Below are 12,971 nucleotides of genomic sequence, written 5' to 3'. Positions count from 1 at the left end.
CCTTGATTTCATTGTCCATGGCCTCCTTCCAATGAGGGCATTGTAATGCCTATTGAACTATAGTTGGGGTTTCCTTTGTTAAATCAATATTGTTTACTGTTTTGGCCAGAAAAGTTTTTGGATTTGATACACCAGATTTCGATCTAGTGATCATTTGATGGGTATTACGCTCTTTTATGGTTGGTGGTGGTAATTGTGGAATGGGGAGAAGGTTTGTTTCAATTCCAAAGATTGGAATTGTCGTGGACTAGTAGTGTGTTTGCTGATTAGCAGCAAAAGCTTGTGGATGTATAGTATTTAAATAAAAAATCGTAGGTGGTGTATTTTGACTACTAGAAATAATATCAACACTGGTTGTAGGGGTTGTAGTATAGATGATATTGTTGGAATTAGTAGAAGTGCTCGATGAAGGCATTGTACTTCTTTTAAAGACTGGAAAGTATGAACTTGTAGCATTGTCAATGAGATGCTTTGAAGGAGCTGTTGCATTTGAAAGATTAGTACTAATAGTTGGAAACAAAGTGTGATAAGGGAAAAGAAACTCATTAAACACTACATTTCTTGCAAGATAGATTCTGCCTTCTTTAGATAAACATTTGTAACCACTATGATCAGAATCATATCCTAAAAAAATACACATTTGAGATTTAAAATCAAATTTTCTTTTGTTATAAGGTTTCAATAAAGGATAGCAAGCACACCCAAAAATTTTAAATGTAGAGTAATCTGGTTTGTGCTTAAATAGAACCTCAAAAGGACTTTTAGAGTCCAAAACTGGAGTAGGTAGGCGATTGATGACATAGATTGCAGTAAGAAAGGCTGAATCCCAATGTTTAAGAGGCATTGAAGCAGTAGCTAAGACAGATAAGTCACACTCTGTAATGTGTCTATGTTTTCTCTCTATAGATCCTTGTTGTTGGTGTGTATATGGACATGACAATCTATGGAATATACCATTGTTAGAGAGAAATGTAAAAAAGGCTTTAGATAGAAATTCTTGGCCATGGTCACTTTGCAAGGCCTTGATTCCACAACCTGTTTGATTTTCAATGAAAGATTTATATTTTTGAAAAGCTTCTAGAGCCAAACTTTTGTTTAATAATAGAAAAATGCAAGTATATTTACTAAATGCATCTAAAAAAACTAATATAATATTTGTAGCCATGATGAGAAGGAAAGGGAGCTGGCCCCAAATGTCAACATATACTAGTTCTAAGGGTTGTGTATAAACAGATTCTGAGGTCTTAAATGGTAATTGATGCATTTTTACAATGGTACAAAACTCACACACTTTATGATTTTCATCAATTGGTGAGGTCTGTATGCCACACTGGTGCATGACTTGAGCTACTGTCCTAAGAGAGCTATGGGCAAGTCTTTAATGCCAAAGCTCTAAGTCATCAATTTTTTTATTATAAGTATAATAAGCCACAGGATAATTCATAGAAGGTGTTAATGATGTTCCTGTAGAAGAAGTAACAAAATTAGCATTAGATCCTAATGAATCAGGTATAGAAAGGTGAGAATTAGGTGTAGTATAATTGAATAGAAAGATAGAATCAAAGAAACTTTTTACTACATTATTATTCAAGAGAGAACCACTATTAGTGACGATGTTACTATTGATAGAGGAATTATTACAATTAGTAGCATTAATAGGATCCTCATTACAAAAACGTGATTTTTTGTGATCTTTTGTACTAACAAATTTACAATGTGAAATAGAATTAGACAAATTGCTTGTAGTAGGATTCAGATGAGATGATGTTGGCACCACTAAATTATCAAAAGAGTAAATGCCTCCTCTAGCTATTTCTTGTAGGAGAATGTCCTTGGACACTTGATCACGAACCAACAAGATTTAGGCCAGAATTCAAAATAGATTTTATTATCCTCAACGAATTTGGACACACTCAAAAGATTTTGTGTAATAAAAGGGACATGCAGTAAGATATTTAATTTAAATGAAATATTTTGATATTTATCAAATTGTAGATCCATGATGTAAAATAGGTACTCCCTAACCATTACCAATAAAGAGTTTCTCAGGGCCTTGTGATGAATCGATGGAATTCAAGAAATTGGTATGTTCAGCAGTAATATGATGTGAAGCACCAGAATCTGGGTACCATGCACTGTCAATCAGGGTGGAAGAGGTGGTCATGTATGCTCGAGGTTGATGAAAGGATGCTGGAGGAGGTGGTGGAAGTGAATTTGCATATAAAACTGCAATCTGAGAAGATGTTGAAGATGATGGATTCTGAAATTGAACATCAAATCTGTGATAACAATTTTGCACTACATAACCCATTCTACCACATAATTGGCATTGGGGTCTTGAATTCATAAATCTAGCACCCCTCTCATAGATCTCCCAGCACGGCCCCTTCTTCCATTGTTGCCTCTTCCAAAGTTTGGTAGTGAAAATGGAAAAGTTTGAACTAAATTTGCTAAAACAATCTCTTGTTCAGGCTTCTTAGACCTCTCGATCATATCTTCATAGGCAAGCAAAAATGATTCAGCTTCATGAATTGTGAAATTTGTCATTCGAGACATCACTGATGTGATGAAGCCTTGATATTCTTCTGTGAGACCATCCAAGATAGCTTGGATGTGATCATCTTCTTGAAATGAGTAACCTATAGCAATGAAAAAATCTACAATCTTGTGAATTGTAGAGAGGTATTCAGCAATGGTTGTAGTTTTCTTGCAAGCTCTAAGCTGAGTCTTTAAACTTTGAATATGTGTTCTTGAAGAAACCGTAAAGATGTGATTAATCTTTTTTCACATTTCAGCAAAAGTAACGCAGTGTACCATCTTGTTCTTGTATGTACCGTTCATGGAGGACACAGTCCACGTCATGAGTGCAAGGTCATTTTGCCTCCATTCTTTGTATTTGGATGAGTCCTTTTGAATTGTTGATGTAGGTGTGGATTTTGTTGTTGCAGGGACCTCATCTTTTGTAACAGAGGGGGTTGGAGTTTGTTGTGCAGAATCTGAGCTTTTACTTTCTTCAACAATTGTAACTGATTCTTGTTGTGATGGGATTTTTGACGAATCGAGATGATCCTCAAGCTCAAGCGTCTGAATTGTTAGAAGGATGCTGTGCCTCCATGTTGAGAAGTTATTTTCTTCAAGTTTGTCTGCCAGAGAAACCAGTGCGTTCTTGAGATTTGTTGATGAAGTTACAAGGGGTAGAGCCATGATCATTTTCAACCTGCTCTTGATACCATGTAAATGATCTTGCATCTATTGAGAAAGGACACTGATGACCAAAGAAGAGAGAATGATGCAGAGAAAGTAATGACCAAAAAATTGATTAAGATCTGAATGAGAAAAATGTGTTATTAGAGAGTTGTTATACAAAGGCACTTAGCTCCTATTTTATAGCTTAATAAAAACTGCACTAACACCCTTTAACTACCTCTAACAGCCACTCTAACTAAATTCTTCTCGTAATAGAATTTTACTGACTTCACGTAATCTGTTACTTAAGTTGTTACTTAAGTTTTGACTTCTTCTCCCTTAACACATAATGAGGTTGTTGCTGCACACTTTTGTCTTTGATTAACTCTAACAAGGCAAATCTTTGCTCTGAAGTGAACCCAGATCTTGATGTTCTAGTGTTCTCTTGGAGACAATTGAACTATAATTGTTTGTCACTGAGTATATCATCATGCCCCTCAGTGATAACGTGATTGATGGTGGTATTATGTTGCTGCCGTTGATAGAAATGGGAGGAGTACCAATTCTTCTTATAGCACACATCTTCTGGGTGGTCTTGCTTGTTATAATGAGAGCATACCAATGTAACTCCACGACCTCTACTACTTAAATTTCCTCTAAGGTGGAGAAAATAGGGATTTGATTGATATTGAATCGGACTTATGGTGTTCTTCAAGATTTGAGATTGAAGGTTCGTGAATTGATGTAGGAGATTGTCATTGCTCTGGTGGTCAAGACCACCACTCGAGGATCTGTTTACCTGCCATTTTGAGAAATCAATGAATCACAGAGTAATAAGAATTCAGATCTTTTTCCTTCTAACTCGTTGATCGGAACAACTATGTTCACTAAGAAAGAATCTTGCGAAATAGTCTCTTATCAAACTCCATTGGATGAGTTTGAAGGAAGAGGTAAGAGAGGGAAAAGGAAAATGTCGAAAGAAAAATTAGGGAATGAAAGAAAATGACAAAATTGATAACGGTTGGATCTTGACAACCTTTTTAATTTGATTCACAGCTTGGTTGCTCTCCATGTTCACTCCTAAATTGTTCGCTCTCCACGTTCACTCCTAAATTGTTCAAACTGTGATGTTGATGGTTTGATAAACTAAAAGGAATTAAAAAAAAAAAAGTTATTCTCATTATTTAAGATAATAAAAAAAATTTTAAAAAATATCTATTAAGTTATTATATTTTATATATTATGTACTTTTTATATATTCTCACTAAAAAAATATAACAAATAAATCTATATCTATTATTGATAAAAAATAATCTAAGTAACACCATAAGAAATGAGATACTCAATAATGCTTTCATGCGTGAAAAGTACATGACTTAAGAATAACGATTTCACCGAGGAAAACTTCATGGAATGATTTAAAAATTCTTGGTCAATTCTGATTCCCCCACCAACTCCAGCTTAGCAAGTGACTTGGCTTCACTAACTATAAATATATGCATTAAGAAACGTGTCGTTTTGTAGGTTGAGTGGGCATTTATTGCTGCAAAATGTTTGAGGAAATGACATACAACAATTGCTAACATGGGCTCCTATCCCAACAATAATATCATCATCATCACTATGCTCTGCATTGCATGGCATGTGTGAAGAAGAAGATTACAAGGATTTCCCATTATTGTAACATTAAAAGGCTCTCCTTTAATAAAAGAATTCGCCCCAAAATATGTAAAAGAATTCTGCTAATAATTAAATACTATAAATGTATATTTTTTATGGAGCCAAAAATAGGGATTCTTAAGTGTTAGGATAATAATTTAGTCCATTAATTATAGAACAAAAATCTTATTTATGCCTTACCAAAAGGATAGGATCGTTATCAAACTACACATCATGAAATTTTGTTGTGTACCTTTCCCACCCTAAACATGAGACGATATGCAATTTTGTTTTGTGTGGCTAATTATATGTATTCAGTGTGTTGACGATCTCAAAAGTTCGGTCATTTTACACCTTGTAATATGCCAAAATTCTTAGCAAATTTTCGTGCAAGATGATGAACTATCATGATCTTGCTGTACGTATTTTCATTTAGCGATAAGCTTAAAAAGTGAAGTGGAATTTTTAATTTATTTTGTTCCCTACTTCCCATGGCATTAGATAGTGGCGATATAACATCAATCAAGGAGGAAGAAATTAAAATCTATGCTTATTGTTATTGGCTTATGGCATATTTTCTGAAGAGTTAAGGTACATAGAATTTGTGGAAGGCGCATTTGTATGATTGGTAGCAATTAAGGGCAAGTGAAAAATTTCATATCCTACATCAGCATCCTCCATTCTTCATTTAGATACTGTTCCAAAATCTAATAGACTAAATTATTCATATGAAAATGGACACATACACAAGATAATTTGCAATTGAATGTTTGTTTGTGACAACAAAAGCTATGGAAAGAATAAAAATCATAGAATAGAGGTTAAATGATTTTGTAAAGATACTCACATACAGTTGTCTTCACACGACATTAATAGTTAAGAATCGTTAGATAATTTGACATGCGTGACTAAATTGTTATTTAACGGTTTTTAACTATCAAATTTACATGAAAACAACTGCATAAGTTTCCAAGATTAAAGGCAAATGCCATGAAGAAAGTATGTGTTTCCTCTGTACCTAAGAACCCTATTGTGTTCTCCAACACACCACAAATGGCCTTGAAGGTCCAAATGACCTTTCATTTCAGCAGTTTCCCATACAAACTTGAAAAGGCTAAGTGCTCTATCCAACTGCTTCACACCACGCCCAATCATCTTCTCACTATCTGAAGTCAAAATTCTTCCCATACACAACCAGTTCTTGTTGTCGCTAACACTCTCGTAAACTCCCCCAGCCATGTCTACTTCAATATCTGAGACTCTTCCAAAGAGGTAATATAATAATAGCGTGAATAAGCAGCGAGATGAGTGTCCCAATGTTTTGGAAAGCTTCTTTTGCACCAGGCGTTCTTGGTGTCTAGCTTCCTTGTATCCAATACTGTTGTCAATCAAAATGTCCTTGATTTGCAAAAGCCCTTCTTTCATGACTTCAGCCTTAGCCACATGCAACTTTAATCTTGTTTCGGCTCTAAAATACTCGATCAGATCATTGAACATCTCAAGAACATCTTCCCATTTCCGGGAACCAGAGGTGTTGACATTATTTGAAGGTGAAAGCCTCATCCATGAATTGGATTCAGGTTCATTGGAAACAGCAGCTTCAGTGAGAAACTTCAGGCAGGTAAGAACAATTTGCTGACCCATTATAGTATCTTTGTCTAAGCCCTGAGAATCCAAAGCATCCAAATCAACTTTAAAATTATTCAGAACTTCCTTGAGTGTACCAATCAATATGCGGTGCTGGGTTGCCTGTGGACACACTTTGAAACGAACTACCTTCCTTTGTTGAGTAGAAACATCAAGAAAGTTGCTCACTTTGGCAAGGTTATCAATCACTATAGGTTCTCTTTCTCTTGCTTGACTGAAAGGAGAAAATGGTTCATTTTGTGTTCCCATGGTGGAGACCAGAACATGTTTCATTTTGTGCTGAACTGGTGGAGATCCAATAAAGGCCCGGGCAAGAGACTTGAAGGTACACATATCATGCTTAATCTGCTCATCAAAAATGGTTGAATTACTAATTGTGTCAACAAGTTTTCCATTAATTGCATCCATGTTCGCCAGAACCCGAGTCAATTCTTCTAGCTTGGAAAAGTCATTCTGATAGCATTGCAGGTTGGAAACATCTTGATAACAGTGATAAGGCATTGAGTTCAGGTTAAAAGGTGTAGATTTGTTGGTTTTGACACCGGAAAGCAGCTTCCGAATTCCAGAAGAAAGTTCCATTACTTCCAACAAAAATAGAGGAACTGAAAAATAACACTCAAAACAAATGGAAACAAATAATGACTCTAAAAAGAGGATTTGGATCCTCTAAAGTTTCAATTTCACTTTAGAGAGTAAAGTGTGATCTCTCACCATTGATTCCATAGGTGGTACCAATAATAAATATGAAAGAGAAACTATTCAAGAGTAGAAGATCTATTGCAATAAGAACATGTCCTAAGCTATTTTCAACTAATAATATAGATCAAGTGCTAACATATAATTAACAGAATAACAAGTTCAACTTCCTAATTCATAAAAAGTCACACAACACAATCATCAACAAGAGTCTTGAGATGAAATTCAGCAAAGTGACAAAAGAAAAAACAACTCCAAGCATAGTTATCAGGACAAAGCGATCATCAAACCAATCAGACTACTGGGTCACTAGTTCAACTGGTAGGTTATTGGTTGAATCGGCTAACCTAGTCCTACTTAAATAACAATATAAAATAGTCAAAAACTTAAAATTAAATTTTGAAATATATATCTTCAACACTTTAACAACAATCAAGTCTCAATTTCTAAAATAAAATAGACATATTATTGGTCAATAGTTCAATACTACAATAATATCTTAATTTCACACAATAACAGTGACAATCAATTAGGTAATTAGCAATCAATTCCAATTAAGCAATTAACAATCACACTGTAGCAACGGAGCCTATTAACCATTAATCAATTAGGCAATTAACAATCAATTCTAACAATGATAATTTCAGGGCCCTCAAAATTAAAATTGGAAATAAGGTGCATCCCTATTATTTTTATTAGCAAAATTATAATATCATAACTACAAAGTAAAATTAAATAACTAAATACTAATTTCCAAACATTTTCTTTCCAAATTCAAAATTAGCGAACGAACACAAAATCAGCAATGAGCAGGATAACTAAGAAATTAACAAGCTTCCCATGCAACAAATTCAAGTCTCATCATAAATTCATAACGTAGCAATTAGTCAATTACATTACATACATAGCATCATATAATTGTTTTTAACTAAATCATTTTGAACACATTAAAAACTAAATTAACCAAATCACATTTTTTTTTATGAACAACAGACTGAAACCGAAAGAAGTAAGCAAGAAAAATTAAGTAACCTTCGGTAGTCTTCCAATGAGCAGAGAAGAATGTGACACGGAGAAGCTGGCGGCACTGTGGCAGTCCTTCTCCTTATGTTTACAAGGCGGAGAACTAGAAAAATATGAGGGATAAGGAGAGCGCCGGCGACAAGCACGCGAGGGACGACAAAGCTCAAGCGGAGACGCGAGGAGGGAGAGAGGCGAGGGAGGCGTGGCGACGACACAAGCAGGCGCTCGAGCAGATGCGGAGGCGAGAGAGGCGCGAGCAGCCGAGCTCAGACGGAGGAGAGAGGCCAGACGAGAGCACACAACGCGGAGGATCCGGCGAGATGCGCGGGGACGCGGCGAGCATGCGGCGGCGATGAACCATGACCCAAAATGTCATCAACTATCCCAACCTATGTAAATTTCCATCACGAATTTCACGAGAAATAAACAGCAACAAATGATATAGTGTTGGAAATAGAATTATGCTATAGGAAAGAAATCATCATTTGAATTTTGAAATTTGTATAACACAATTTGCTGATCTCATATAAGCACAAAAGAACACACAGCTATTTTCCAAACAGTCAATTTTTTTTCCCCCTTCTAACCCCACTGAACTATTATTATACATCATCTATAACCAAAAGCTCATTGTTATAAGACTTACCTTGTCCGAATAATTTGTGTTGTGTGGTGAAGAAAGTAGTTGTAGCCTTTGAAGACACGTCTCGTTTGGAAGTAAGGCCTAGGGTTCAGCCTTTCAGTTTCAGACCGTGAGAGTGAGAAAGAGAAAGAAATTCGAATTGAGAGCGAATTAACGAGTGAATATAGTGAGTGGGTCACTTTATAGTGTCAGTATATCTATATGTTAATTCTAACTCCAAAAAAATTCAAATCTTATCTCCTATACTATTTTGGAGGTTATACTTTTTAATAATTTTTTAATATTAAAAGTTTCCATAATAAATTTTTAGATATTAATAAATCCAAGGATAATATTTAACAAATTTTTAAAAATCGTTTATGATTTCGTTTTGAATTTATAAGTTTGAAAAAATATAAATTTTATAGAATTTGAACTAAAATATAAAATTTTTATTTTTATTTTTTTTGTTTTAATTTTTTAATATTTTATTTGAATCTAAAGAAAATATTTTCTATCGATATTAATGTTTTAAAGTTAATACAATTAACTTAAAAATGTAAATATCAATAAGTTGTATTAGTAATAAATCGAATTAAGCTAATTCGATTTATTAGGTGATCAAGCTAAATCAAAAGACTGATTTTTTTAGATATGATTTAGGGGTGTGAGTTATGCTGGGATATGATGATTAAGGGTGATTTACACAGTTATGACGGCGTTGGTTTTTTGGAATTTTGGGGGAAGAAATCGGGGGCACCGATTTGAAGCTGGGAGGAATTGGTCCCACCGATTTGTGTGAGGGAGAGGTTGATGGGTGTGAAATCGGTGCCACCGATTTGTGCAAGGGAGAGGCTAATGGGTATTAAATCGGTGCCACCGATTTGTGGGTGCTGGAAGACGTTAGCTAAGAGTGCAGTAATCGGTCCCACCTATTAATGGAGGCAAAGAATTTTATTTTAATCGGGGTGCACCCATCGGACCTACCGATTTGGGGGTGCAGCGGTCGGTCCTCCGATTTGCCCTTTGTCCATACAAAAAGCGGATGGTGGTATATCACAGAAGCCCCATTTCTTCCTCGTCAACTAATGTTCATCCTCTTCTCCTCTCTTCTCTTCTCTGATTCTTCTCCTTTATTTCTGTAAAAAAAATTCCTATGAGGTTGAGAATAGTTAGTGTTATGGATGATAGAGTTGTATTGAAGATTTATTATTACGGACATATGTTATTACAAACATATGAGGGAGTTCAATTTGTGTGTGAAAATCCGTTTGATGTTGTTATTCCGTTCACATTGTCATTTGAGGAGTTAAAAGGTGTGATTTGTGAGAAGATAGATTCTCAAAGATGTAGGAGAATATCGTGTATTTTGTACAGGTATCCTTTAGCTGTGTTTGGTGGGTTTGTTCAATTTCAGACCAAGTATGTGATGGACGAAGCGAGTATGCAGGAAATGTTTTCAATATACATGGAAAATCGCCACCGAATGTCGTGCATCGAGTTATATATTGAGTTTGAGCAATCTGAAGCGGACCGTAACATTGAATTGGAAGATTATAATAGTGAAAGCGAAGATGAATTTGAAAGCAACTATGAGATCGTCGGTCCAAGTGAGGACGAAGAAGAAGCTAGCGGCGCCATGAACGCAGATGTGGCGGAAGTTGCAAATGCACTAGCAAACCCGCATCCGTTTCAGGAGCCTTCTTTCATGCGGTCGTTGGATTTGGAGGCTATGCACGCACCGGAGTTTTCGCAATATATGAATCCAGGTGCGTAAACCTAGGTAGCTATGTGAATCTCTGAAGTAGCAGATCGATAAGTCAGATGAGTAATGTATGTGATATGTGACCAGGCATTTGTGACCATAGCGTTTGATTTTTTTATTAATTAATAGTTCTTTGTTGTGAATGATATTTAGTTGTTGTTTACGTAGATGGAATAGCGAAAAATAAGACTATAACGATCTTACATAGTAAAGTGTGTTTATTAATTGAGTTGTAATAAAAGACTTGTTACTGAGTACATAATGAAGCATTTATTACTTTTGCTGTATGCAGCCCCTCCTGTTGTGGCGGATGGTGAGTTCACAGTGGGGATGGAATTCAGTTCAAGGGAGGCAGTAATCAAGGCAATGAAAGATTATACCATCCGGAGAGGTGTGGACTATCGGGTATATGAGTCGGAACCGACGACATTCTATGCAAAATGTACAGAATATGGGAATGGTTGTGACTGGTTGATCAGGGTAACCAAAATGCAGAAGAAGTACTGTTGGGAGATAAGGAGGTACAATGGAAGTCATACTTGTACGAGGTCTACTATTTCTCAAGACCATTCGAAGCTGGATTCCAAGACAGTTGCAGAAGCAATAAAGCCGTTGGTAGAGGTTGACCCGTCTATAAAGGTGAAATCAGTAATTGCTGATATCCAGTCAAAGTTTAACTACACCATCAGTTATCGCAAGGCTTGGTTAGCAAAGCAGCAAGCGATCGAATCAATTTTCGGAAGTTGGGAAGCATCGTATGAAGCTTTGCCGATATGGTTTGAGGCCATGTGCCACAAAGAGCCATCAGCAGTGGTTCACTTTGAAACAATGCCAGCTTACCAGAGGGATGATTTAGTTCCTGATATACGTGTTCTACATAGAGTCTTCTGAAGTTATTACCCCTGTATAAGGGCCTTCAGACACTGCAAGCCAGTGGTGCAGGTGGACGGGACTCATTTGTATGGAAAATACAAGGGTTGTTTATTGGTTGCAGTCTCACAAGATGGTAATAACAACATCGTGCCTATTGCATTTGCCATAGTGGAGGGAGAGACTTCTGATGCATGGCACTTTTTTCTGAGCAACCTGCGTCAACATGTGGTGACACGTGATGGTGTCGGACTAATATCTGATCGACACGATTCGATTAGGTCAGCTATTGAACGAAGTAATGGGGCGTGGTCTCCTCCAAAAGCTTTCCATATGTTTTGTATCCGGCATATTGAGTCCAACTTCTTGAGGAAGTTCAAAGCACCTTACCTGCAGAAGCTTATCGTCAACATTGGTAAGTTTGAATAGAATGAACTTTGAATTTATTGTAAGTACGATCAAATAGAATGGTGTTCATAGCTGACTGAATGTTTTTCATAGGATACTCGAGGACGACCAGGGAGTACCAGATGCGCTATGAACGATTATATCGGTAGGCATAGTTTTGACGGTCCCAGTTATGCCACCTGCAGACGGACAATCCATTTGTTAACTTAACTTACCATAAACAGAATATAATTTCTATGAATTCTTTCAATGCATACTTTAATCAAAATTACCTGTTTGCAATTGGAAACACTCGGGGATTGCCAGGAATCGGCGCTAGAAATGGTAGCCGGATCCAAGCCCAACTGACCAACAGTGTCAGTGGACCGTCCATCTCCTTGCAGTCGACACGAGTTGCCCTACACAATGATCTATACAAGTGTGCCAAGCATGCTGAACCCCAACTAAATTGTATGATCCCACCGAAGTTGCGGAGCAAAGGTAAAAATTTTCAGTGCACCGCTGCACCCGACTTATCTGCAAACAGAATTTTCCCAAATAACAACATTATGTGACACTTTACATACATCTGCATGTGCACATCATTATTCAACACTATACGATCTCTCACACTCCTAAACCACATTAATTTTATAAAGCTCCCTCTACAGTCATTCTTGCTGGGTGCAATTCCAAATTGGTGCAAGCACTCGGCTTCCAATGCCTCAAACCTACTCATGGTCGGACCTGTAACCGGAAGACCATTTGTTGGCAGACCGAGAATTACCGCCACATCTTCCAAGGTCACGGCACACTCACCAACCGGAAAATGAAAAGTATGAGTCTCGAGCCGCCATCTCTCAATCAGAGCATTAATCATTGCTGACTGGCCTTTAATAACTCCAATTTGGGATACATAATAAAATCCAATATCGCGTAACTGTGCCTCAACAATTTGGTTATATGGATCCGGCGGGTGTAAATGATCGCACATCAACATCCTTGAAGCCTACAATATCACATTTTCCAGTATAAGAACAAGTATAATATAACTATATTATTCAAAAACACAATTATGCTTAACATGTCCATCATAACTACTTCCCAGCATAATTG

General features: G+C 36.5%; 2 protein-coding genes across 2 annotated transcripts; one reads left to right on the top strand and one right to left on the bottom strand.

Moving 5' to 3' along the window:
• Positions 1 to 5,673: 5,673 nt before the first annotated feature.
• On the bottom strand, positions 5,674 to 9,006 carry LOC107617629 (uncharacterized). Its single transcript, XM_016319439.3, has 3 exons — positions 8,858 to 9,006; positions 8,221 to 8,600; positions 5,674 to 7,094 (listed from the first exon to the last, which is right to left on the bottom strand). The coding sequence occupies exon 3, from the start codon at positions 7,069 to 7,071 to the stop codon at positions 5,821 to 5,823; it is 1,251 nt and encodes a 416-aa protein (XP_016174925.2). The 5' UTR covers positions 7,072 to 7,094; positions 8,221 to 8,600; positions 8,858 to 9,006; the 3' UTR covers positions 5,674 to 5,820.
• Positions 9,007 to 10,535: 1,529 nt separating this feature from the next.
• Positions 10,536 to 12,025, top strand: LOC107614726 (uncharacterized). Its single transcript, XM_088498606.1, has 4 exons — positions 10,536 to 10,602; positions 10,891 to 11,466; positions 11,593 to 11,883; positions 11,970 to 12,025. The coding sequence occupies exons 1-4, from the start codon at positions 10,542 to 10,544 to the stop codon at positions 12,023 to 12,025; spliced, it is 984 nt and encodes a 327-aa protein (XP_088354732.1). The 5' UTR covers positions 10,536 to 10,541.
• The last annotated feature ends 946 nt before the right edge of the window (positions 12,026 to 12,971 follow it).

The sequence above is a fragment of the Arachis ipaensis genome, chromosome B9 (genome assembly GCF_059453495.1).
Source record: "Arachis ipaensis isolate K30076 ecotype BB chromosome B9, ASM5945349v1, whole genome shotgun sequence".
In the NCBI taxonomy this organism is placed as follows: domain Eukaryota; kingdom Viridiplantae; phylum Streptophyta; class Magnoliopsida; order Fabales; family Fabaceae; genus Arachis; species Arachis ipaensis.
Note: the sequence above shows the minus strand (reverse complement) of the source record. Positions and strands in the feature narration are given on the sequence as shown.

What these genes read in the sequence shown, in the direction of transcription:
- LOC107617629 (XM_016319439.3), bottom strand. Translation starts at nt 7,071, where the DNA reads ATGGAACTTTCTTCTGGAATTCGGAAGCTGCTTTCCGGTGTCAAAACC.
- LOC107614726 (XM_088498606.1), top strand. Translation starts at nt 10,542, where the DNA reads ATGCGGTCGTTGGATTTGGAGGCTATGCACGCACCGGAGTTTTCGCAA. An exon ending in TTCGCAATATATGAATCCAG is followed by an intron (nt 10,603 to 10,890) that starts GTGCGTAAACCT and finishes TGCTGTATGCAG; the next exon opens with CCCCTCCTGTTGTGGCGGAT. An exon ending in TGATTTAGTTCCTGATATAC is followed by an intron (nt 11,467 to 11,592) that starts GTGTTCTACATA and finishes TATTGGTTGCAG; the next exon opens with TCTCACAAGATGGTAATAAC.